Source organism: Cnephaeus nilssonii, assembly GCF_951640355.1.
Source record: "Cnephaeus nilssonii genome assembly, chromosome: 17".
NCBI classification, from domain to species: Eukaryota; Metazoa; Chordata; class Mammalia; order Chiroptera; family Vespertilionidae; genus Cnephaeus; species Cnephaeus nilssonii.
The window spans coordinates 208349-233553 of record NC_137088.1 but is presented as its reverse complement, the minus strand read 5'-3'; the positions used below and the strand labels follow the sequence as shown (position 1 = coordinate 233553).

The following is a 25205-nucleotide window of genomic DNA, read 5'->3' as shown; positions in this document are numbered from 1 at the left end:
TCAGTCTGAGTAGGGGCTGGTGGGCCACTCTGCTCTTGCGCTGCCTCCGCACACGCCCTCTGGCCCAAGTGGTCTCAGCGGTGAGAAGCAGAGGTGGCCCCGGGTCACCCCTGGACACTGCGTGCTACAGCAAGGGACGGGGCGGTCCGCTCCGCGGGGTACCGCGGCACACAGTGGGTTCCTTTGTTACAGGCGGGAACCTTGGTCCCTCCCCCTCCGGGAGGTCCTCGGGACTAGGCTTACGCCATCCTTTCCAAGGTCAAAGGCCCTGGCGCAGACAACCACAGGCTTCGCGAGTGGAGACCCAGGAGTGGGGGGAGGAGGACTTCCCAAGGTCACAGGCAAGAGTGGCGCTGGCCGTGCCGCCCTGCCCAAGGCGGGTCGAGGAGGTCACGGGCTGCACCCTAGGCCGGCAGAACATCAGAATGGGGGGGGCGGGAATTAGGGGGGATGGGGCCTGGGAAGGCCCTGCCAGGACGAGGAAGCCGTGGCCCCTGCTGGCTCTCCTCTGAGCCCTTGCTCGGGAAGCGAGGCGAGCCGGGCTTGAGTGAGTTTGGTGTGGAGCCGGAGGGTCAAGTTCACCCCCTCCTCCCCCCCCCCCCTCTTTGGCTCCCAGGAGCCTTTGGACCCTGAAGGACACCAGAGGGGACTGACCTCAGGAGAGACCTCGGGCCACCTCCAGGCCAGCCCTCGCTCCCCACACGGTCACACCCGGGGGCGTGGCGAGGGAGGTGGTGGGGCGCGGGGGCGGGGCGTGGTACGGAGGGGCGGGGCGTGCGGGAAGGGCGGGCTTAGGGGCGGGGCGAGGCGGGGAGGGGCGGAGCTGGGCGCGGGGGCGGGGCGTTCTGGAAGGGCGGGCTTAGGGGCGGGGCGAGGCGCGGGGGGGGCGGAGCTGGGCGCGGAGGGGCGGGGCGTGCGGGAAGGCGTGCGGGCCGCGGCGAGAATCCGCGCTCCGGTCACCCCGCGCGGGGCCGCGCCGCACAGGTAAGGGTGGTGGAGGTGCGCGCCCGTGGCGCTCCCTGCTCCGCGCTCTCCTCGCTGCAGGTGGGACTCTCGCCTCCGCGCCCCCTGGGGTCGCCGTGTCGCCGTCCCTCTACGCCCCCTCGGTACCTCGGCACGAGTGTGTCCGAAGGTCCCCCCTGCCCCGACCTCCCTGCCCCGTGGTCACCCGACTGGCTCAGGAGCAGTCCCCTCCCCCTTCCTCCTGGCGCCGGCCCGTCGGGGAAGCGCATCGCCCGGGGGCTTGGCCGGGGCCTGGGCGCGAGGGTCCGGGGCCTCAGCTCGCCCGAGGGGCTGCCTGGAGGAGGTGGCGCCGCCTGGTGTCGCCCGCAGGGGGAGCCGCGCAGGCTCGTGCCCGGCGGTTGGCACGGGAGCCCATGTTTGGGAAAATCCAATGACCGTGTGCCGGGCTGGGAGGGGAAGGGAAGTTACGAAGTGCGTGTCCAGGCTGGGAGCGGAGGAGCCTCTGGACAAGCTTGGGACCGCGGGGGTGGGGGCAGAGCCGGGTGCTGGGGGCGAGGCGGGGTGGAGACTGCGGGTCCGCTGGGAGGGGTCAGTGCCCGCTCCCGCGGTCGGCTCCTCGCTAGCTGTCCACCCGCTGGGCGGGCAGGGCGGTCGAGGGGGCGCCAGGGCGGCCCAGGAACGTTGTGCACAGCCAGCAGCACTTCCTTGCCATCCAGACCGGGAAATACCGGAACGGGTGCCATGACAGGGTGTGGCTGAGGGGCCAGAGGGCAGGGGAGGCCTCGGTGACCCTGCCCCAGAGGGACCAGCAGGGACCGAGGCCAGGAATGCAGGGAACGGAGCAGGTCTAGCTGCTGGGTAGATTGACACGGGGACAGGCAGCTGACTCACCTGGGCATGCCTGGACCGGCCAGTTCCGAGCTTACTCCACCCCTTGGCGAGCACTAAGCTGCCTGCGGAGGCAGGAGGCCGGCCCGCCCCGGAACTTGCTGTGTGTCCTCAGGTGAGTCGCCCAGCTTCTCGGAACACGTAGGTCAGGTGAGCTGGCTCTGACTCCGTATGTGCTCTTCATACAGTGTATCTGGGCTCTCCTGTTCCTTTCTGGGCCTCAGTTTCCCCCTATGCACATCATGTGCAGCCTATCACTAAGGAGCCTTACACTTGGATGGAGAGAGAGGGCCAGGCCCTTGACCAGAGAGAGTGGGTCGGGTCAGAGAGGGGAGGACTCCTGCTGGGTCCCTGGCCTGTTCAAGTTCAGTACCGCCTCCTCCCCTGCAGACACACACACTCAACTCACACGTACTCATGCCTGGCCTCACCCCTGCCCTTATACTCCCCTCATCACCCACAGGATGAAGCCCAGCACTCCTTAACCTGGGGGCCACCAGACCAGACCCCCAGCCTCAACTGCAGCCTTCTCCACCCCCTGCCTCACCAGCCAGGCTTACGGCAGCGTGACTCAGTTTCCTAGGGTTAGAGGTCCCTTTGGGGCCCCAGGCAGCTCTGAGAGGTGAGGGAGGCTGAGGACCAGGTCCCCAAAGCCAGAGCCACTCCCTCCCACCTGCTTATCCTTTTGGGGAGTAAATGTTTGAAAAGCTCTGCTCTCGTTGGAGCCCCATTTCATAGAGGAGGTGACGGAGGCGCAGAGAGGAGCAAGGCTATGGAGACGCCCGGCATGGCCAGCTGGGCAGGGGCCACAGGGGGTCCCAGCAGCTGGGGTGTGGGCCATAGCTCAGGGTCGGGGAGCAGCTCCCAGCTGCAGAGCGAGGGGCAGAGAGCTCTCTTGAGTGTGGCATGGGTGTGGGTGGGGCTGCCTGGCCCCAGGTGAGTGTGGGGGTAATTGGTGATTAAGACCTCCCCGAGGCTGGCGAGTTGTTTACTGCAGGTCCCCGCTCACCCTGATCTGGTTCCCAGTTCGCACCTCCCATCCTGGTTGCACCCTCCTTCCTCCACCGTTAGCCACTGTCCTCTCAGCTCAGACCCCAGCTGCCTGCCAGCTGAGGGGGCAAAGGTCGCCCACAAAGGGCCTTTCCATTCCGGCCGTTTCTGGAGGTATGGGTTGCACCCCAGACCCCTTGGCTGGCTCTCCTGGTCCTGCCTGAGCTGACCTGGAACAACTTGCCCCTCCCCCTGGGGGAGGGGGTCTTGGGCTTGCAGGGCAGAGAGAGAGAGAGAGAGAGAGAGAGAGAGAGAGCGCGCGAGCGAGCGAGTGAGCGAGCGCGAGAGCGAGCAGGAGAGAGAGCTGAAGCCAGGCTCCAGCTGCTTCCCCTTCCTGCCTCCCCCTCCCAAGGCCTCGCCCTCCTGAAGCAGCGGCAGGAAAGGTGGGGCGGGAATGCCTGGGCCCTGGGCCACGGTTCTGAGGCACCCGCCCAGCTCTCCCCAGAACTGATGTCCTGGGGGTTGTAGGCTCCTTATGGCTGCATGGGGAGGGATGAGACTCCTTTCCCCTGGGGTCTGCCTGCCATCACCAGCTGCCTCCATCACGTCCCTTGCCCCCCTCCCCCCAGCTCAGCTACTCCAGAGTCTCGGGGTGGCAGTGCCAGGGAGAGGCAGAGTTGGGCATATGCCCTCCTTTGCCAGGTGAGGCACCAAGTCTGGTGAGAGAGCTGAGTCCATGTGGAGGCTGTGGCCTGGCTTTGAGCCCACGCCCCTTCCTACTCCTCCCTTCAGGCAGGAGGCCACCTTCCCAGCTGACCATAACTGCTCGGAGGGTCCCTTACTCCAGGGCGGGAAGTCCAAAGGCTCGAGCCCACCTGTCCTTCAGGAGGACCCATCAGCAGGGTAAGCCGGATGGGGGTGCCTGGAGTGTCCACCTTGACCTCACCTGTGGAGAGCGGCTACAGTTTGGACAGGTTCAAGCCTTGGACTGATGAGAGGGCACAGTCCTCTCATGGCCACGTGCAAGTCCCAGCTTGGAGGGCAGAGCCCTCCCAGCACAATTACAGCCAACAGCTATAGTTGTCAGCTTGAACCTGTGGTCCGAACACGTGGCCCCATGTGGCTGAGTGATATGGGCAGCAAGTAAACAAAGCTGGATCAGGTACATGTAGTTGAGTGGGATCGAAACCCACGGAAATGTTGTAAACATCTTGATCACACCCTTACTGTGCCTCGTGGCATCGGCTATAAAATAAAGACGTGGCTTGTAGTCCGTGGTGCTGTCTCTCATAGAAGCAGTGTCCCACCGGGACCCAGCGTCCATTCTCTTGTCTGTCTTTTCTAAGCCTTTCAGCCGCCCCCACTCGGGGTCCCCTTGGCCGTGCCAGCGCCACACCCTCACCCTCTCACTGCTTGGCATCATCTCCTCTGCAACCGTCCATCGCCCCGGGGCTGACGGACACCACTCCCCCACTCTGGGGCCCTCCATGGCGCTCTGTCGGCCACCCGCAGGGCTGGGCCCTCGTGCCCACGAGCCTTTGCTCTCATGGTCCCCACCTGCCTGCCTGTCCTCCTCTCTGCCTTTTTATTTCTTGCCTATCCTTCATGGCTCCAGCAGAACCCCGCGAGGCCCCCAGACGCCTCCTTGCTCACCAGCCCTGTGGGGTGCAGCGAGTCCTGAGCCATGGCCTTGAAGGCTGGGCTCCTCTCCCAGCACATCCTTCTCTCCAGACCCAGGGAGAGAGGGCTGGGTCAGAGCCCAGGGGTGAGCAGGCCAGGGATGCTCCCTTTGCAGTTCTGGGTCCTGCCTCCCACTCCTCAGGTCCCTTCAGCTGGGCCAGGTGGAGAGGGGGCAGGGGCCAGACTGGGAACTTCTCTTTGAGGTGACCTGGGTTCATCGCTCCATTCCGACGTGGGGTAGTCACGGGCTTGCTTCTGGTGCACGCCCGAGGGGGCTGGCATTGGACGCCGTGGCCCGGCGCTGTCTTGCTCTACTCGGTGCCCCATTGGCAGGCCCCGAGCCAGCACCCGGGCATGTGCAGCCCCGAGGAGGCGGCCCTGCTGCAGCAGGAGGAAGTCTTCTCGGCCACCCTCGCCCGGATCAGCAACCTCGTCCTCCAGCCCCTGCTCACGGCCGGTGTGTCCCATTCTCCAGCGGGGAGGTGGGGACACAGGCGCTGTCCTGGGGCAGGAGTCTCACCTGGTTGGGCCTCTGAGCTGCAGCTTCTGAGGGGACTGGGGTCCTGGCCCCCAGCGGCTGGCTGCTCCTTAGAGGGGCCAGGCCGTGAGCCCCAGCCTAGTTCAGACCCAGCTGTGCCTAGAGATGGTCCCACCTCTTCCAGGGCGCAGGCTGGACCCTCATCTCGGGTCCCCCAGGCCGAGACAGGGAAGCAGGTGTCCCTCCAGCTTGGGTCTCACTGAGTGACCTGGGGCGGGTGCCTCCCGGTGGGGGCTGCGTCCGTGCCCCTACAGTCCCTGCGGGAGACCCAGGGTGTGAGTGTACCCGGTGCCCTGGGCCAGCGGCGCTGTCCTGTTTGGTGAGGAAGCCCTTGTGGTCACGCCTCAAGATGAGCCTGCTGCTCCCCTGCTGAGCTCAAGGGGGCGTATGGGCTCCCCATCCTGTCCCAGGTCCCCGGGGATGCAGGACCCTGGCCGCAGCTCCAGGGCTGTGGGGTGCCGCTGGCCCTCAGGTGACCCCGGGGCCTCTGTGAGCTCCCTGACCCCCTCACCGTGTGGGTGTGCCCCCCAGAGCCCTCGGACCCCCGGGGCAGAGAGTGCCTGCGGCTCCTGCAGCAGCTGCACAGGTGCGCCCAGCAGCTGTGGGAGGTGACGGAGCGGAGCCTGCGCTCGCTGCGGGAGCGGCTGCGCCACCCGGAGGCCATCGGTCTCGAGTCCCTGCTGCTGCTGCACGAAGCCGACCACGTCCTGCAGGTCCACATGGAGTAAGACAGCGAGGACGGTGTCGGGGCCACCGTGCTGACCTGGGTCAGGGCTGGGCAAGGGGTTGGTTGAGCCTGGGGTGGGGCTCACAGGGTTGGCCTTTGTGGGCTCAGGCACTAGTCTTGCGCAGGCTCGGATACCCCAGGCCTGAGCCGGGGGCTCCCCGGGAAGGAAGTGTTTGTGAGTTGGAATTGTCAGGGCCCCAGGTCGCCTGTGCCTAGAGCCAGGCCACTGTCTAGGCCCTCAGGGCTGCAGCCACGCAGGGTGGGAACTGGGGGTCCCAGAAGGGCAGGGGCCGGGCCTGCAGGGTGCCCCGTCCTGTCTGCAGGTACATCGAGTCCTACACGAGCTGTGTGGTGATGCAGGCCTTTCAGAAGGCAGCGAAGCAGAGGAGGTGAGCTCGGTGCTGCAGGGGCCTCCGGGGAGGCATCTGGGAAGGAAGTGGGGGAAACTCTGCCCAGAGCAGTGAGCGTCCGGGCCCAGGACTCGGCCTGAGCACTCTGGCTCTGGCAGCTCCTCACTGGTCGACAGGAAGAGGGAGGCAAACCTAGCGAGCAGCTGCCCGGGGTCCAGAGCCAGGGGTGACCTGGGGCAGGGCGGGGACACACCTCCCTGGGTGAGGGTGTGGTCACCACCCACTGAGACGCTGAGCTGTTGCTACCCCATCTCCAGGGGCCACTCGTGCTCTGGGTGAACCGGCTGGGAGAGGGCTGGCGGCTGGGACAGGAGCTGGGAGAGGAGGGCATTCGCCCGGGCAGGGAGGCGGTGGTGGCAGGCGCTGGGATGCAGGAGTGAGGTGGTGTGGTCGTCCTCTCTCAGAGACTACTGGCGGGGCCAGCGGAAGGCCCTGCGGCAGCTCCTGTGGGGCGTGAACCCCAAGGGCTCGATGGGCACCGCGCTGGTCCAGGCCCTGCGCCAGCCGCTCACCCATCACGTGCAGAAGTACGCGCTCCTCCTGCGGAGCCTCGGGGACACCGTTGGGGAGGTGAGTGGCGGGGGGGGGGGGGGGGGGGCCAGGGCTGCTCACCAGCCTGTGGCCTGTGGGCGGCCGAGGCTGGGGAGACGCAGGGCCCTGGCTCAGGACGCCTGCGGAACGCGGGGACCTGGTTTGAGAAGGACCCGGCCAGGCTGTGGGGACGTGGCCCTGTTCTGAGGGGGTTGGAGGGGCATGTTTGTCCGGGGCTCGTCCGAGGTTCTTGGCCCTGCCCTGGCGGAGCTGGCAGAGACCCGGGGCGCAGACGAGGAGTCATACTGGGGGTGAGGGCCCAGGCCCAGGCCCAGCTGGGGAGGCCTGGAGCGTCCTGCTTCCCCGTGAGACCTGTGCGCCGGCCACGCCCCGAGGAGTTGTGGGGAGAGAGGGTGCCCTGGGGCTGAGACGCAGGCCAGAGCCGGGCAGCCCGGGAGGGGGGCGAGGGGAGGTTCTGAGAGGCCCTGCCTGGCTGCTCTCTCCCCTGCAGTGTCACCCCGCCCGGGAGCTGGTGGTGCACACGGCCGCCCTCTTTGGGGACCTCCAGTCCTTCATGAAGCAGGCGCTGGACCAGGCCGAGGCCACGCAGGCCCTCTGGCATACCCTGAGCAGCCGGCTGCGGGTGAGGGGGGCCCGAGGGCCGTCAGGGAAGGAGCTTCGCTGGGCAGGAGCCTGCCCGTGGCTTCCCCATCGGGAAGCGGGCTGGTGGTGACCGGGTGGCCATGAGGCCATGGTCACCCATTTGCTGAGCGCCTCCTGGGCCCGGCCGAGAGCTGGATCCGGGCAAGAGTGGCCAGCCGAGCTGACCCTCTCTCCTGGGATGCCACCAAACGTTTGCACCCCCACGTCCCTACCCACCGTGGCACGCACTGTCCCTGCAGGGGCACATACCCTGTGCCAGGCTTGGGGCCTAGGATAGAGACTCAGGAGAACAGGTGGGGGAGGTGGGGGGAGGGGGCAAGAGTTGCCAGAGGGAGGTCAGGTGAGAGTTGACAGGGGCTGGGGGGCCATGGCTGCAAGTGGGCTGGGAGGGCAAGCGACGCTTCAGAGAACTCGTGTGGCCCTGTTGGGAGGGGCTGGGATCACCCCAGGCCTCTGCCCATCACCGTCCATCCGTGTCCATGTGACCTGGGGGCCTCCAGCAGGTGGGGAGGCGGGGGGTGGAGGCAGGAGTGGAGTGGCCAGCATGGGTGCATCCAGGATGGGTGCCCAAGCCCTGCCCCCCTCACCAGGATGCCCTCTGCACCCCGGCTCGCCGCCTCTTGCAAGACAGCCAAGACGTCCCCGTGACAGTCACCCCACTGCGGGCAGAGCGGGCGCTGCTCTTCGATGACGTCCTCGTCCTTCTGCAGGTGGGTGGGGCCGACCCGGGTCTGGGGGCCACCGTGGGGCCTGGGTCTGGTTGAGGAAAGGGAAAGGGAGAAGCAGGTGGGAGTGAGGGCTCAGCCCCAGGCAGCGGGATCCAGGGAGAGGGTCCCGCAGGGGCTGGTGGGGCCGAGCGGCGTCTCCAGAAGCCTGTTCTGGTGGCTGAGATGGAGCAGGATTGGGGGGCCGCGCCTGGGCTGAGAAGGGGCTGCCCTGGAGGCAGGACAGGTAAGGGTGGTGGGGTCTGGGCTGGGCCTGCGGGCCGAGCAGCTGGGACACGGGGTGTGCCGCCCCGCAGGCTGGTGCTCGGCCCGGCCCGAGGAGCTGAGCGTCTGGGCTGGGCTCTGGATGACCCCGTGTCCTGTTCCCAGGGTCACAGTGCCCACACCTTCGACCTGAAGCTGGTGTGGGTGGATCGCGAGCAGGACGGGTGAGCAGTCTCCTCCAGCGACACCCCAGGCCTCCCTCCCTCTACCCCATGACCTGCCTGTACCCCCAGGCTCCGACGGGGGCCCTCCCCAGCCCCCTGGACAGAGCCTGTTGGCCACTCCGTCTGTCTAGGTGCGCGTTCCACCTCCTCACCCCGGAAGAGGAGTTCTTCTTTGGCTCCAAGAGCCCCCAGGACCTGGTGAGTGTGGGTGAACTATGAACTGGGTGGGGGTGGGGCCAGGGGAGTGAGGGAGGGAGACAGGAAGGGAGGGGAGGGCACAGGTATACAACCTGAGGCTCCGTGGGTGTGTCAGGCCTCTGGGGTTGTGATCAGAGGAGGTCAGGGGTCAGCCTGGGGTCGAGCATCAGAATGCCATGGAGGCCGGTATTTTTCTCTGTGGAGCCAGAGCTGGGGCCTGGGATCCCCGCCAGGTGTTTTTGCCTGCTCCCCCCTCCAACACCCCCCCAGCCCCCCAACACCCGGGCAGGCCCTGGAACTGCCAACAGGGAGCTCAGGTGTGGAAGGAGGGCCCTAGGGTGCAGCGTGGAGTGGTTGGCGATTCCTCCAAGTGGCAGACGGGTTGGAGGTGGGGGGGTGGAGGGGGTCGTGCTGGCGTCACCCCGGAAGGCTCCCGAGCGGGCTGCCTCCAGCAACGCGACCTGTGCTGTGTCCCCTCCTATCAGGTGGTCTGGCGGTACATGGTCACCCAGGCCGTGTGCCAGGCCCTGCGTGGGAAGAAAGACTTCCCGGTGCTGGGGGCGGGCCTGGCGTCCTGCGAGACCCCCACCTGCCGCTCCGTGGCGTACACCTTCCTGGCAGAGGGTCGGCTCTGCCAGGCCACTTACGAGGGCGAGTGGTGCCGGGGCCGGCCCCACGGCAAGTGAGTGACCGGGCTCCCGGGTCAGAGGGGCAGGCAGGACCCACGTGGACCCCCTTCCTCAGGCGGAACCACGGGCTCTTATTCCCGTGGTCAGTTGGTCAGTTCTGTCCCCAGAATTTCTCTGCGTCCCATTGGACAGGACTGGCCTCTGAGAGCCAGTGGCAGGGCCGGCGGGCGCCATGTGGGATGGAGGACGGGTCTGCTGGGCTTGACCCCCGGCCTCGCCTGTGTTCCAGGGGGACCCTGAAGTGGCCCGACGGGCAGAACCACGTGGGCAGCTTCTGCCAGGGCCTGGAGCACGGGTGAGGCTGGGGCCGAAGCGGGAGCGTGTGGGCGGGAGAAGGGTTCGCGCCCCTGCCCACAGCACAGCCTGGCCCCATCCTAGATTCCCAAACCCAAATGGTCCAGCTCCAGTCTTTGTACCAGAGGGAAGCCGAGGCCCTGCAGTGGGCGGCCGCGGGGGCGTGGTCCAGGGCCAGAGGCGCTCCCAGGGTGCGTGGGGCAGGTTGGGGGTGTCCTGAGAGGGGCCCCTGGAAAGGAGATGACCTGAGACTCCCCACCATCTGAGAAAGGCCTGGAGGGTATGAAGGGGCTGGGGCAGGGCGGGCCTGTGCCGACTCCCTCCGCCGCCCACGTGACAGCTTTGGCGTCTGCCTGGTGCCCCAGGCCTCCGAGGACACCTTCGACTGTTACAAGTGCCACTGGCGGGAAGGCAGCATGTGTGGCTACGGCGTCTGTGAGTAAGTGACGGCCGTGGCGGGCGGGCTCACGGTCCAGGCGCGCCCCTGGGCCGAGCTCCAGGAGGCGGGACCACCGTGGTGACCCTCTGCAGGTACGGCGCTGACGAGGTGTACAAGGGCTACTTCCAGGCAGGCCTGCGGCACGGTTTTGGGGTCCTCGAGAGCACCCCGCAGGCCCCTCATCCCTGCAAGTACACGGGCCACTGGGAGAGGGGCCAGAGGAGCGGCTACGGGATCCAGGAGGACGGCGACCGGTGAGCGCTCCGCGGCCTCCCCGGGAGCGGGGGGGGGGGGGGGGGGAGGGGAGAGGGGGCAGAGAAAACCCTCAGGACCACCCAGCCCCAGGCACCGGCTTCCTGCCGTGGGAAGTCCGTCTGTTTGTCCGAGTGTCCGGTCCTCCCTCCCCTCCCCGCCCCGCCCCTCCCCTCCCTTGGCTGTCTCCGGCCCCTCCCCTCGTGCTGTCTGGAAGGAGCTCTGAGCCCCTGGCTTGGCCCCATCAGAGGACCGCCCCCCTCAGGCTCTCGGGGTGCACCCCAGGCTCAGGGTCCCCGCCTGGCATCTGAGGCTTCGCCTTGGACCTTGTTCCCACGGTGACACCTGTGTGCCCCCCCCCGCCCCCCGCCTCATGGACATTGAACATCCCTGTGTATCCGTTGCACACCCCGCCCTCCATGGCCCTGCACCTGCCTGAATGGCACCCACTCCATCTGCCCTGCCTGCCGCCTCCCCCGGGAAGCCTGCCAAGATGCCTCCCCCAGGCAGGCTCTCTCCCTCCTCCACGCTCTTGGGGGGCCTGACTTCACCTGCCTGAAGTCTGAGTTGAATGGACTCAGGCGATGTCATTGCTCCTTATCTGCCCCCACCCCCACCCCCACCCCCGACCCCTGGCGATCACCCCCTACACCAGTGGTCGGCAAACTCATTAGTCAACAGAGCCAAATATCAACAGGACAACGATTGAAATTTCTTTTGAGAGCCAAATTTTTTAAACTTCTTCTAATGCCACTTCTTCAAAATAGACTCGCCCAGGCCGTGGTATTTTGTGGAAGAGCCACACTCAAGGGGCCAAAGAGCCGCATGTGGCTCGTGAGCCGCAGTTTGCCGACCACACACACACACACACACACACACACCCCAGAGCACACAGAAGGTACATGGGAACGAGTGTCATTAACTCTGGCCACCTCCCTCCCAGGGGTGAGCGCTACATTGGCATGTGGCAGGCGGACCAGCGCCACGGCCCGGGGCTCCTGGTCACCCAGGCAGGCGCCTGCTACCAGGGGACCTTCCAGGCAGACAAGATGGCGGTGAGTGGAGTGACCCCCGTGGGTCGTGTGTCCCGGGCTCCCTTCTCTCTGCTCTGGGCTGAGTGCCGCCCCTGCTCCGGGACCTGAGGCCGAGCTGAGGTGGTCAGGGTGGGTGAGGAGGGAAGCTGGGTTCCTGGGTGCTGGGCAGGATTCCAGTCCTGCACCCCTCTCCCCTGGCCTTGCCGAGTCCCTGGCCCTCCCAGCCTCGGTTTCCCCACCAGCAATTCAGGTTCCCTGCTTGTGGCAAAGCCTCAGAGAAGCAGTGAGAGCGAAGGGCAGGGCCGCGGTGATGCCAGCAGCCCGCGCACCAACATTCATGGGCCCCTAACCGGATGCCCAGCTCTGGACGCGGCTCCCAGCACAATCTCGGGGATCCCCCAGTGGCCCCATCATTGTCTCGAGTGTAGGGATGACTTGCGTGAGGCCCAGGGAGGTCAGAGAACTACCCACTGTCACATTCCGCTGCGTGCCAGGGCTGAGACTCAGACCCGGGTCCTGAGCCGGCACCCCGTGCCAGCTCCCCCCCGCCAGCACCCCCAGGGCCCAGGTGTTGTTGCTGTTGTGCGTGTTTGTTTGTTCATGCTGCATCTTGTTCTGAGAGGATGAAGGAGGGAAAGACGAGAGCGGGTGCATAAACGAGATGCAGAAATAAGAGCAGAAATAGTGTCCTGTTTGGCTGCGGGCTCCCCGGGATCCGTTCCACCGTCCCCTCCGAGTCGGTGGCAGGAAGTGGGGTGGTTCATAGTACTTCCTGAGCCAGGGGGCGAAGGGGGGCTCCCCAGGAGGCTTCCTGAGAGAGGCCCCCGGGAGGAGGAGCCAGCCCAGGGTGGTGTCCAGGGCGACCGGGATGAGGTCCAGGGGGCTCATGCACGGTGCACAGTCGGCCGAGGGCTGGCATCCCACCCAGCACACTCCCGGGAGGTGTGACAGGGTCAGGACCCTGCTCCCCACGAACCAATGCCACTCCCTTTCCTACCCGCCCCCCATGTCTCCTGGCCCTTCTGAACCCACCGACCCTCTTGCTGGCTTCCCTCCCTAGGGCCCAGGGATCCTCCTCTCAGAAGACGACTCCTTGTATGAGGGCAACTTCACCAGGGACCTGACCCTCCTGGGGAAGGTGAGGGCCACCCCCCCTGCCAAGGCCAGGACTGGAGTCTGAGCCTCCCCCTGGGACAGGGCTGGGGCCGGGGCAGTGGGAGCAGGCAGGGAAGGGCCTCTCCCATCGCCGGCTACCCGGGACCCTCCTGCTGCGGGTGATTGGTCCTGGTGGGAGGCGGAAGGCGGGTGGGCAGTGCTGGTGCCCCGGTGTGTCCTCTGCACGTCTCCCCGTTGGGATCCGCCCTCCACCAGGTGCCCGGTGTCTTCCTGCCCCGGCTGACCCAGCAGGAGGCGGTGTGTCCTGATGGGCCCTTTGCACCGTGGGGCTGTTTTGGTTTTGTTATGACCGGCATTTGACCGGCCTGGGGACCACGAGTGCTAGGAATGGAACAGCCCCGGCAGCAACGCATCGCCCTCCCCAGACCCCTGCCCACCTCTGGGCTTGCCCCCCGCCCCGGCCCACAGCGGTGGTGCTCCCCCTGAGCTGAGTCCCTCTTCCCCAGTTCCCGTCTCCTACCCCGGAGGTGGCCCCTGGGGAAGGGCACAGCTCCGGGTGGGGAGCTGCTGGGGGTGGAGGACCGTGAGCCCCTTGGGTGGCAGATTAAATGGGTGGAGGGAAGGCCACCCACGGTCCCTCACCTCTGTGACACGGGATGGACAGGCATGAGGCCGGTCGTGATTGGATGGAAGGGCACCTGGACAGACAAGGCAGACATCCCTGCTTCCCTCTCCGGCTTCCAGGGCAAGGTCACCTTCCCCAATGGCTACACCCTGGAGGGCTCCTTTGACAGCGTGGCCCGGAGGGGCCTGTACACGCAGGGCGTGCTGGACATGGCGGCACCCCCGCCCGACCCAAGCAGCACCTGCAAGAGGTGAGAGCCTCGCCGTCTGGCCCAGCTTTCAGAGCCGCTTGGGGGGTCTCTGTGTCTGCTTCCACCCCAAGGGCGCAGGTCTCATCAGAGAACTCGGGGCACACAGCCCTTAACGAAGAGACTTGGAATCAAGGACCATGTGGCGGTAACTCCATGTGCCACAAAACTGGAGAAAAGTCCACGTAGGCTTTGCTTAGACCCTGCTGTTTTTCTAGGAAGAGTACAAAACAGCGTATGAAGCAAAACAAACAAGAATAAAGTAGAAAACAGAAGTGTGAGTTGAGCTGGAAAGAAAGGGAGATGCAGATAGGCCACAGGGTGATGGCTGAGCATTCGTCTAGCTCCGCGTTCCCTGGCAGCCGAGGAGGAGAAGGACACTTGCTGAGTGGAGAGGGAGACGTGGTTTTGCACTGAGGAGGGCATCTGTGTGGTGGTGGTTCAAGGGGCGCAGCGCCAGCCAGCATTTCCGATGTGAGGAGGGAGCTCCTTCACCCACCGTCCCTGCATGCTCCTCCCCGACATCGGAGCGAGCATGATGGCAACCCTGAGGCGTGACCAGCCCCGTGGGTGCAGGTGTGGGAAAGGCTGTGAGCGTGGCACGGGAGGGCAGTGCTCCGGACACACCCAGCTCGACCCCAGGCCTGCTGGCTAAGACGGGGTCAGGCTCAGGAAGGCAGGGGCAGTGGTGGGAGGGAGAGCAGGTCTCCCGGCGGGGAAGCTGGTCTCTCTCAGACCAAACCACACTCCGCACTGGGCCGCGGCTCTCAGGTCTCTGTCACCTTTCCCGGGCTCCGGGTGGTCCTTATTCTCCACCAGCGGTAGATTCTCGCTGTCCTTCCTCGGCCTCCTTCCTCCTGCTGGAGCCTTAGAGGGAGCCCCATCTGTACCCCCAATCCATCTCCCCTTCCTGGCCTTGACTCTGGGCCAGGCTGGCAATCCCCAGTCCCCAGGGGCCTGGACAGGGGCCTGCCCACCACAGCTCCCTTTCTCCATCGCAGGCAGCTGGGCCTGGGCGCCTTCCCTGTGGAGAGCCGCTGGCAGGGTGTCTGCGGCCCCTTCCGGGACTTTGTGCGTGCCGGCTGCCCGGGGGACCTGCAGGAGGCGCTGCTGGGCTTCCACGTGCAGAGCCTGCGGGAGCTGCGCGAGTCCCAGGAGTACCTGTGCTGTGAGAGGTGAGCCGTGCGTGTGCCGCACCCACGGGGACACCCAGGCTCCCTGGAGGGGGTGGCCCGGGCGGGGTGTGGCTGAGGGACGTGTGCATGGCGCCTCAGGACCCTGCTGGACGACGGTGTGGGCAGAATGGAAGACATCCTGGAGGAGGTGGCACGGCACCGGGAGCCTGAGGCCCTGCAGCAGTGTCTCCGGAAGGTGAGGCCTGGGGCTGGGAGACCTCACGGCCCCTGGTGCCGCCCGAGGGGCCAGGTGTGGGCTCCTCCTCCTCAGAGGGCCTCAGTGTTCCCAGGGATGAGATGGGCGCAGTCTTGGGAATCTCGTCGGGCCCGCTGGGCTCCAGGCCCCGGCCCTGAGCATCTCTCGTTGCTACGCACTGGCAGGCCCTGAGCAGCTCGCTGCACCCCCTGGGCAAGCTGCTCCGGACGCTGATGCTGACCTTCCAGGCCACGTACGCAGGCTTCGGGGCCAACAAGCACCTGCAGGGGCTGGCCCAGGAGGAGGTGAAGCAGCACGCCCAGGAGCTCTGGGCCGCCTACAGGTGAGCCCCGGGCACACGTGGGCAGCCGCTGCCCTGTGGCCCAGGGGAGTGGGCTCAGCCCCTTCCGAGCATCGGCTGTGCCTGGACCCAGGGCGGCAATGGTGCTTCCCCCTGAGGTCTGGGGGGAGAAGGAACCAGGGGGTGGGCTGGTCAGCGTGCAGCTGGGGAGCAGAGGCTGGGGAGATGATGGCCAGGCCCAATCAGGCCCTGGGCTGACCCCTGGCCCCAGGGGAACTCTGACCCCACTGAAGGCTAAGCCTGACCCTGGACTCGGGCCGCCTTTCCAGTCCTGGCTGAGCTGCACCCCGAGAATCGTCACAGAGGGGCCAGGACTCGGCCGGGCAGCCTGTCCTCCCAGGCTCCTCCCCCTGAGGTTTGGGAGGCTGTGTCCCCAGGTCTGGGGTGGAGCCACCGCCCTTGGTGACGGGCGGGCGGGCGGGCGGGTGGGCGCGCTGGTCCTGTGGGAGCTGGCGGCCACACTGCCCCTTCCTCGCTGGCTTGCAGGGGGCTGCTGCAGGTTGCCTTACAGCGCAAGGGCGAGGCCCCGGCGGAAGAGGAAGACGCCGAGACAAGGTGGCTGCCCCAGGCCCCGCCCCCGGGGTCTGTGAGGTCCCCCCCCCCCCCCGGGCCTAGGGAGTCCCCACACCTTGGCTCCCGGGCCCCTCAGGGAAAGGGATGCTTCTGGGGAAGTGTGGGGAGTGAAGGCTAGGACCAAGCGTTGTTCAGAGAGCATTCAAGGGTCAGAAGGACCCATGACCTGTTCCATGAGCCGAGCGATGACCCACACCCTCGGTTCCGGGGGGCGGGCAGTGCCCCAAATACCTCTCTGTCCGAATGTGTTAACCCAGCCCCAGCTCTCAGGTGCGCAGCAACCCAGGTGCCCTCCTTCCTGTACACAGATGGGGAAACTGAGCCCTGGCAGGGGCCGAGTCTGAGGTCACACAGCAAGTTACGTGGGTCATTAAGTCTGTCTCCCCCAGACCCCCGAGATCCAACTGTACGACTGGCCTTCAGACTCCAGGCCTAGAGACGCTGAGCGGAGAGGCCCCTCGTCTGCGTTGCAGGCGGCCTGGGCGTGGGGTTGGCATTGGGGGGCTTCCCCTGGAGCCCCAAGAAGCACGGGACACGAGGCAGGAAGAACTGTCCTGGAGGGGCCGCTGAGGGCTTTGCTGCCAGTCCCTGTCCACTCGGGGCCTCGGTTTGCTTCCAGTGAAATGGGATTAAGTCCTGCCCCACCTGCCGCGCCGGCTCTCGGGCGCACGAGAAGCAGCTGGCAGAGCACAGGCTGGCGGAGGGTTTCCTCGGACGGGAGGAGCTGGAGGCGGGGACGCTGTGGCGGGACCAGGAGCAGGATGGGCTCGTGGGAGGGCAGCTCAAGCAGTGACCAGCACCAGACCCCTCCTGCTGACCCCACCCGTCCCGGTCGCTGTCACTCAGGAAGCTGCAGGTGCACGGACTGGTGCTGCCTCTCATGCTGCCCAGCTTCTACGCGGAGCTCTTCACGCTCTACCTGCTGCTTCACGAGCGGGAGGACAGTCTCTACAGCCAGGGCATCGCCAACCTGAGCCTCTTCCCCGACACCCGGCTTCTGGAGCTCTTGGATGTGCAGCAGTAAGCCTCCCCGGCGGAGGGTACACGCACGTTGTCTCTAGCAGAGACGGCATTGTTGGCCGTGTGTCCAGGTTTAGGGCGAGGGGGGCGGGTCACTGCATGGTGCAGGGACGCAGCGTCTCTCTGTGTGTTGGTCTGTCTCTGGCTCCCCCTGTGGTGACGGGTGTGGCTTCTGCCCCTCAAGGTTTAACCTCTCCGAGCTCAGTCCCCTCACTGTCTCCACGAGGAGCTGGGTCCCCTGCCCAGCAGCTCCCGCAGAGCCCCCTGAGTCCCTCACTGGCTTGGCCTGGGCCTTGAGTGCTCCCCGAATGCTGGCTGTGCCCAGAGTGGCCAGGGCCACTCGGGGTCTACATTGGGGCTGGGCAAGCTCGCCTGCTCCTGGCTCTTGGGAAGGGAGATCCTCAAGGGGAAACCGAGCACCTTCCAGGGGCAGAGCAGGGCCTCCCTCTACCCACAACACCTTTCTCCTCAGCATCCCTCCCTACCACGGATACTCGGAGGGATGAGGGCATGGGCGCTGCTCCCACGCCCGGTCTTTGTCACTCGGGAGAGTGCTCCCCCCAAACCCCGTTTCCCCTCCATCGTGGGGAATATTTCCTGCATCTGACCAGTCACCAGCCCAGAGACCAGGTGCCGCTGGCTTCCCAGGTGTCTCTCCTCCACCCTCCAGCTGCCACGTCACCTTCATGCTGGGGCCAGAGGGAGGTCTACCTTCTCCAGGAATCCTTCCAGCCTCTCCCTGCCCTGGGCTGCACACACGTGCTCTGGGCTGCCTTGTGGGCCCATGTCTGCACGCGGCCCTGCTGGGAACTGCCCTCTGACCGCAGACCCTGCCCCCTCCTCTCAGCAAAGCGTCCTGTTGCATTTCTTAAATTTCAGGCACCTGTGGCCCCTCAAGGACCTCATGCTGACGACCAATCAGGTGAGAGAGCAGGCCTTGTACCTGCCAGGGAGGGGAGGCCTGCACCCTGAGCTTAACCCTACATTCGTGCCAGCTCCCCAGCTTCTGTCTCGGGTTGCTGGTCAGAGGCTGCAGAGGCTGAGGAGGGGCGCAGGGGTGAGGAGGGGACGCCAGGCTTCCGCGGTGGCTCTGACTGCCGTGGCGGTGAGGGTGCAGCTCATGGCCCACAGTGACCAGGCTCGGGCCCAGGCTCCACCTTGTCATGGTTCTGTGGCCGTGGGCCCAGTGCTGAGCTCTGTTCCTCGTCGGCTGCGGGGGAAGCGGGCTGGCCCTCCCCAGGCAGCAGCAGCCTCGGAGAACCTGTTAGAAAAGCAGATTCTCGGGACCCCAGACCTACGGGTCAGAAACGCGGGGAGGATCAGAAATTGGGGTTGTGAGCCACTGACATAGGCCATCAGAACGGCGCAGCCAGCCACCGTGGCTGTTCTATTATCTTCTTTATCCATTTTGATCCTCCCAACCTCCTGCCAACCATTTCCCCATTTTACAGCTGAGTAAGTTGAGGCTCACAGCAGAGCTGTCCCGTGCCCTCAACCCTCTGGGCAGGGCTGTGCTGAAGCCACTGATGGGGATGGGTGGGTGGCCAGGGAGGGGACGAGACAGAGCTGGGGGACTGGGGCCTCACCAGCTGCTCCCCCCGCCCCACAGAGACACTCCCTGGTGTCTGCCACCGAGTGTCTGCAGAAGATCGTGTGAGTCTGGGCCCTGGGCAGGGTGGGGGGAGGCGGGCGTGGGGGGCCCCGTTGGGACTGAACCAGGCCTGGATCTGCAGCACCACGGTGGACCCCCGGGAGAAGCTGGAGGCGCTGGAGAGGACGTACGAAGAGATCGAGGCCACGGTGTCCCAGGTGCTGGGCCAGGAGCACAAGCTGCCCATGGACGACCTGCTGCCGCTGCTCATCTACGTGGTGGTGCGCGCCCGGTGAGCCGCATGCAGGAGCGGTCCCTCCCCCGGCCTCCCCACCCCACCCCCTCCCACCACCCTTCCCACCCCACCCCCTCCCACCCCCCTCCCCACCCCACCCCCTCCCACCCCAGCCCCTCCCACCTCCTCCCCACCCCCACTTCACCCCCTCCCACCTCCTCCCCACCCCCACCCCACCCCCTCCCACCCCCCTTCCCAACACTGAACAGCAGCTGTGAACGTCACTGCTTTTCTTAGTATCTCAGTGCCGACGGGCACACTGGGGCCCAGAGAGAAGCGGGTCCCAGGGCGCCACCCCGGTCCCGTGGGCGTCAGAGCAGAGCAGGGACCTCGCCCAGGTGTCCAGCCTCCCAGGCCCGCTCCTCCCCCAGCCGCGGGACCTGTCCCTGGCGGCCCCTCCTCCCTCTCACTGCGGGTGGTTCTCCAGAATCCAGCACCTGGGAGCCGAGATCCACCTGACCCGGGACATGATGGACCCCAGCCACACGGGCGGCCGGTATGACTTCCTGCTCACGGCCCTCGAGGTGAGGGACAGAGATGCCCTGGCCACTGGCAGACCCCTCCCTGCAGCAGCCGCCACCATGGGAGGGAGCTCACTCCCACAACACATGTGCCTCCACAGAGGGACCCTCACAGAGCCCTGGGCCTGCCCTTGTGAAAAGGGGCTGGGGCAGCCAAGTGCATCCCAGCCCGAGCACCCCAGGGCCCGAGTGTGGTCCAGACTGCAGCCCGGGCACATGGGGGAGGGGGGCCCACTTCCTTGCAGCCTGTGGTGAGGGTCCAGCTGGAGACGGTGGTGCAGGCCCGGGTGGGGGGTGCACCTGGTAACCGCCCGAAACCGTGCAGTGGCTGGGAGTGGGCAGGACAGCAGCCTCCCCCTCCCCTCTCCCTCCAGTCCTGTTACCAGCACATCCAGAGGGACGGCCGACATGCATCGACTGCCCACCTGCCGGGACTCCAGGGAGGCGCGGTCGCTCGGCCTCCGCTGGACCAGGCGTAGGGCTGAGCAGGCCGCGTGGACTCCGTGCAGCGAGCAGAGGGCAGGATGGGCCCTGTAGGTGGTGCTCTTGGAGGAGATGAGTTTCTCTCAGGGAGATGTGCTGCAGCCCCGACTGGGGTGCGGGTGAGGGGTGACAGGTGTGGCCCCAGAGTCGTGGTTTCCCTTCCTCTGCCACGAGACCAGCCTCCAGTGACCTTGACCTGCAGTGGCTCGCAGGCTGGGGGTGAGGAGCCACTGGCTTCCCCTCGCCTGAGCCTTGCTTTCAAGTCCTTAAGCCTCAGTGTTGCCATCTGTAAAATGGACTTGATTGTCTGTAAAGGACCTTTCATCTGTCTTGCTGCTGGAGTCCTTCTGCAAGTCCTGGGCTGTACCTGAGATTCTCACATCACCGTCCGTGTCGTCGGTTTCCCCACTCCTGGGCAGAGGCTCCTGGTGACCCCTCCCGTGACCCTCTGTCTACCAGCCTTTTTCCCACGAGTGGTCTCCTGGGACCTGTCTCCTTTCTGACTCTGCGCCAGGTGAAGATGGGGAGAGGCAGGTTTGTGCAGCCGCCGGGCCTCCCTGCGCCCTACCCTGGACGGAAGCAAGTGGCGGCTCTGAGGAAGCCCAGCCCTCCTCAGCCCAAGGCTGAATCCCCACCGGGAGCCTCGGGCTGGGGAGGTGGCTGGGGGACACCCACAGACAGATGATGCGGGGCAGCCGGCGAGAGACCCAGGCCCCCCTGCACTGCCGCCTACGGAGGAAGGGGGCTCGGCTGTCTAACTGGGGTCACCAAATGCAGGGTCTTGGGCTCTGCTTTTGCCAGAAGCCCCAGTGGCCCCCACGGAGGTCCCTGGAAGGGGGCTGAACTGAGGAAGAGGGAGGCTGCCCAGAGCGCTGTGGGCAGTCAGGCTGACCCAGGACCAGGGCACTGACCAGTGTGCTCGCCCTCTGCCAGCCAGTTCTCCGCCTGGACCAGGGGAGTGGGCAAGCCCTGCACCCCCAGCCCCGCCTGCCGCCCGCTGCCTCCGCCTCCGGGACAGGGCCCTGGAGGAGCTCAGATTCTCCAGGACCCGGAGGGCCTTGCCCAGCACCCGCTGAACTGACCTCTCAGGGCTGCAGGAGAGTCAGACCTCCAACAGAACGTGGGGCGGGCGGGGCCTTGGCATGAGATGGAAACTGACCATGGAGGTCAGCGCCCATTCACTGAGGAGCCGCCTGGAGCCAGTGGGTGGCTGCCTCGTGGTGCCGGGGAGGCTGGTGGAGTAGGTGGCCTGCAGGGAGCCGGTGGTGGCCTCGCTCTGGAGTCGAGTTAGCACCTGGAGTCGCTGGCTCCCAGGGACTCAGGGTCGGGCCCACTGCGCCCTCCATCTTTCCGGTCCCACCTGCCTCCAGGCTGAGGATTCTGTGCGCAGGGACCGTGGGGACGAGGACGAGGTGAAATTCTTCAGAATGGGTCCCAAATGGGACTTCTGGTCCCCGGGCCAGGGAGGGGAGGGGCCCGGGAGAGCTGCTCCGCGACGCCCACGGGCCGCTTTCCGACGGGACCACGGGGCTGCCCGCCCCGCGAGGGCCTGGGTTTGGGCTGAGAAAGACCTGGAGACCCGGGCGGGATGCGGGATGCGGGACGCGCCCCCGTTGCCGCCAGCGCCAGGTTACAAACCGGACAGTGGCGCCCAGGTGGGTGCGCTGAGCGTGTTTGGCCACCAGGGGTCGCCTTTGCAGCGGGTCCGCGTCCCGCAGACCCTGGTCCGTGTGTCCGTCCCCACGCGCGTCATTTTAGAGGCCGGGCTTCCCCTGAGCGGCAGGGCGCTGCACCCACGGCGGGCGGCCCCCCACGCCTGCGCCCGGGGGTGCGTGGTGGTGTCTCCCCACCCAGCCTCTGCTGCTGACGGCCACCACGCAGCTGGGCTCCTCGGCCAGGTCCCCCCTCCAGGTCCCCCCTCCACTGTCCCACCCGGACTCCCCCCTGGGAGCCTGACCTCTACCTGCCCCCGCCACCCCAGGCTCCCGGCGCCCGGCAGGGGACCCAGAGCCCTTTCGGGACCCAGCAGGGACCCAGCAGCCCCTTTGTAACCGGAAGAAGGACTCAGACCAGGGGTTCCCAATGGGGCACACGCCCACAGGGGGGCAACTTGATTTTCAAGGGGAGCAATTCGAGAATGAGTTATAAACAGTGAATTCTTTGCATTTCTCATGGTTCTAGGGGCCTCATGTACAGTGTATAAATATATATGGTGACATATCCCTTCAGGTCTCGTGTTGAAACTTTATTTGCTGTTTTTTCATATCACTTCATATTATTTTTTAAACAGTTTCTTAGTGATTTCTTCCTCGGTACTTCAACTGTCCTTTTGTTCTTTTACTTTCCTCTTTCATGGATGCCATGTTCTTTGGAAGCGTGTGTAGACCAAGTTAATGGCCTTTTAGGCTTCCTCCACATGAGTAGTTCACGTTTTGAGTAAGAATTCTATGTCACGGGGAGGGGCGGGGGGGGGGCATCAGGATTTTAGAGATGCTTAGGTGGGGCGTGGCCAAAACAAGGTTGCGAACTGCTGACCTAGACCAGTGGTGGGCAAACCTCGGCTCTCGAGCCTCATGCGGCTCTTTGGCCCCTTGAGTGTGGCTCTCCCACAAAATACCACGTGTGGGCGCACACGTACATTGCGATTGAAACTTCATGGCCCATGCGCAGAAGTCGGTTTTCGGTCTGGGTATTTTGAAGAAGTGGCGTTAGAAGAAGTGGGGGTGTCGGTCGCATGTGGCTCTCGAGCCTCGGTTTGCCGACCACTGACTTGTGCCTTAGGGTGTTGTCATAGAAACCCCAGAGAGCTGTGCAGACCTCACAATGAGGCCTTTGTTGACTCAAACTACTCGCATCGCCTGGGGCCTCTTCTCTGCAACGGGTCATCCCTTTGGAAAAGGGGGGCGTGAGATGTGCCCCTGGTTGTAGCTGGAGTGACCAGTGACACCACCTGGGCCCCGGCCAACACCAGGGCAGCCTCGGCTCGCTGGCCAGGGCTGCTGCCGGCCAAGCTGGAGTCTGCAGCTGCTGGTACACCTGCCACACCTGGGTTAATCCCTCGGGCTGAGAGAGCGCCACCTGGCTTCCTGAGGCAGAAACCGCTGGTGTGTGATGGGATTTGTTCAGCCGGCTGCATCCAGGCCCCGGCGGACATGGCTGCGGGCCTCACTGCAGATGGGCCTCATCTGTGGCTGCAGGTCCTGGCTGCGCTGGCTGCATTAACCGCGGTGGGAGGCCGCGGAATGACGCTGGTGAATCAAAGGAGTGAATTCTACTTCCTGTGCGAGTCTTTGCAGAGAACAATTCTCTCTTCTCTGTGGGCTTTACTTCCCTCAGTTCTGCATCCTTCCCGCTTTTTTAAAAAATATATATTTTTAATACTTTATTGATTTCAGAGAGGAAGGTGGAGGGAGAGAGAGAAGCATCCATGATGAGAGAGAATCATGGATTGACTGCCTTCTGCACGACCCCTACTGGGGATCGAGCCTGCAACCCGGGCATGTGCCCTGACCGGGAATTAAACCGTGACCTCCTGGTTCATGGGTCGATGCTGAACCACTGAGCCACACGGGCCAGGCCTTCCCTCTCCCTGACTCAAGTCCTTATAAGACGGGCACTGTCCTCCGAGGCAGCCCTTGGGGATGGGAGGGTCATGACCTCGGGCATGGACCACCCACCACCACCACCACTCAGGGTATAAACCTACAATTACGTTTTTGTTTTTATTTGTTATTTTTTTATTTCAGAGAGAGAGAGAGAGAGAAACATCAATGATGAGAGTCATTGATCAGCACGCCCCACACAGGATTGAGCTTGCCACCCAGACATGTACCCTGACCAGGAATACAACTGTGACCTCCTGTTTGTAGGTTGACGCTCAACCACTGAGCCTCGCAGGCCGGGCTGGGCAATTATGTTTATTCAGGGAAAGCTACCAGCAGAGAAGCTGCAGGGCACACCCGGAGGTGGGCTCAGGCCTGGCACGGCCGTGCTGGGCACAGTGGGAAGGTCCAGAAGCGCCACACCCCTGTTGCACCCTTCATTTTAGAGGCCAAACGGAAACACTTGGACAATTATGAAATACTGCCAGCCTCCTGGTCGGGAAGGAGACCCTGATGCCCAGCAGTGACATCAGTCTGGTTCTCGCCCAGCTGGGCAGGCCCTCAGCTACACGAGGAACCAGGCCTCGAGGGACATGGGCTGCCTCGGCCCTGCTGTGAGGGGGGCATTATCTGGGAGTTTCTCATAAAGCAAAGTGCTTGTGCCTTAAGCAAACCCTCTTCATTCATCTGACAGATACGCTCTGAGTCTCACGACCCGTTACAAACGTTGTTCCAGACCCTGGGCTGCCCGGATGCCGTGGCACCAAGGTTTCTGCTCCACGTTCGCCTCAGCCTGGACGTGGGCCTGGTCTTCCTGGCCCGGCCCTGTCTCATCCCACCTTTGCCCATTTCTCTCAAAGCCGGCCTCCACTCAGGAGCTGCTTTATCTTGGAGACCCTTCCATAGATTAGAGACCGTTTCTTCTTTAAAACGGAACTATTTCCCTGGCCGGGTAGCTCCGTTGATTAGAGCGTCGTCCTGATGTGCCAAGGTTGTTGGGTTTGAACCTGGTCAGGACACATACAAAAATCAACGAATTAATGCATAAATAAGCGGAACAACAAATACATCTCTCGCTCCCTCCCTTCCTCCCTCTCTCAAGTCAACAAATGAAAAGAAAGCTGTTTGCTCTTTGTTCAAATTGGATAACTTGTTAACCGTGCAGCTTACTGGTGCTGCTCTCTGCGGCCCCACTGTGTGGCCGAGCTCACCCAGCTGTGGTGGTGGGTTTACTTTGGTTAGTGTATCTTTCTTCTCTTGTCTGTCTTCTTTAATCCTTCACTGTCCCCCCGCCTCCCGCCCCAGGTTCACCCCTGGCCGTGCTGAGCGTGGCACAGAGATTCTTTTTTATTCAAGTCTGCTTAAGGAGAGCATGCGGTCGCTTGCTGGAGCGCTGGTGCAACTGCTTGACAACCTTGTCACTCACATCTGTGTCTGCTGTTCCCCTGTCTGACTTGTGCTGAGGTTTCTCCGCGCTCGGTCGAGTGATTTTGGACTGCACCCCGGGCACTTTGAGTACGAGGTTAGGAGACGCTCTCTTCACACCTATTTCAGCCGGCGGTCCATCCATTCACAATATGAACCCGTGGCCTGGCCCGCGTGTGTGGGCCATGTTGTAGGTGTCAGCTCCTTTGCACAGCCCTGCAGGGCTACGTGGCCTGCTCTGTGGGCTCCCCGAGGCCAAGGTCACCCTGGGCCTCTTCCTCCCATCGCAGTGTGTGCTGTGCTGTCTGGGTCAGTTTTGTACGTGGATGTGTCCGGAACTGGGGACACAGATTTAAGTATTCCCCTTCCACGGACCGAATTGTGTGCTCCCCTCCTCGGCTCCATGTGATGAAGCCCTAACCCTAACGCGAGGACTGGGAGCAGCAGCCGTTGGGAGGGGGTTGGGTTTAGCTGAGGTCCTGAGGGGGGCCCTCGTGCTGGGATTCAGGCCTTGGTAAGAAGAGTC

General features: G+C 64.8%; 1 protein-coding gene across 3 annotated transcripts; it reads left to right on the top strand.

Annotated features, from left to right (window-relative positions):
- The first annotated feature begins 914 nt into the window (after positions 1 to 914).
- On the top strand, positions 915 to 21873 carry ALS2CL (ALS2 C-terminal like). Of its 3 annotated transcripts, XM_079795073.1 has the most exons (26): positions 915 to 3744; positions 4855 to 4978; positions 5591 to 5783; positions 6110 to 6175; positions 6601 to 6766; positions 7239 to 7370; positions 7981 to 8100; positions 8485 to 8543; positions 8675 to 8741; positions 9227 to 9423; positions 9660 to 9725; positions 10065 to 10163; positions 10256 to 10417; positions 11359 to 11470; positions 12510 to 12587; positions 13310 to 13440; positions 14439 to 14612; positions 14712 to 14808; positions 14994 to 15151; positions 15656 to 15724; positions 16589 to 16762; positions 17642 to 17684; positions 18372 to 18415; positions 18496 to 18645; positions 19076 to 19172; positions 19544 to 21873. In XM_079795073.1, exons 2-26 carry the CDS (start codon positions 4876 to 4878, stop codon positions 19646 to 19648), a joined length of 2862 nt encoding a protein of 953 aa, XP_079651199.1. In that variant the 5' UTR covers positions 915 to 3744; positions 4855 to 4875; the 3' UTR covers positions 19649 to 21873. The 3 variants fall into 3 exon arrangements, with proteins under 3 accessions (XP_079651199.1, XP_079651200.1, XP_079651201.1); XM_079795074.1 differs by lacking the exon at positions 9660 to 9725; XM_079795075.1 differs by lacking the exon at positions 18372 to 18415 and having other exon boundaries at positions 19544 to 19683.
- Positions 21874 to 25205: the final 3332 nt, after the last annotated feature.

What these genes read in the sequence shown, in the direction of transcription:
- ALS2CL (XM_079795073.1), top strand. Translation starts at nt 4,876, where the DNA reads ATGTGCAGCCCCGAGGAGGCGGCCCTGCTGCAGCAGGAGGAAGTCTTC. An exon ending in ACGTCCTCGTCCTTCTGCAG is followed by an intron (nt 8,101 to 8,484) that starts GTGGGTGGGGCC and finishes TCCTGTTCCCAG; the next exon opens with GGTCACAGTGCCCACACCTT. An exon ending in CGGGGCCGGCCCCACGGCAA is followed by an intron (nt 9,424 to 9,659) that starts GTGAGTGACCGG and finishes CCTGTGTTCCAG; the next exon opens with GGGGACCCTGAAGTGGCCCG.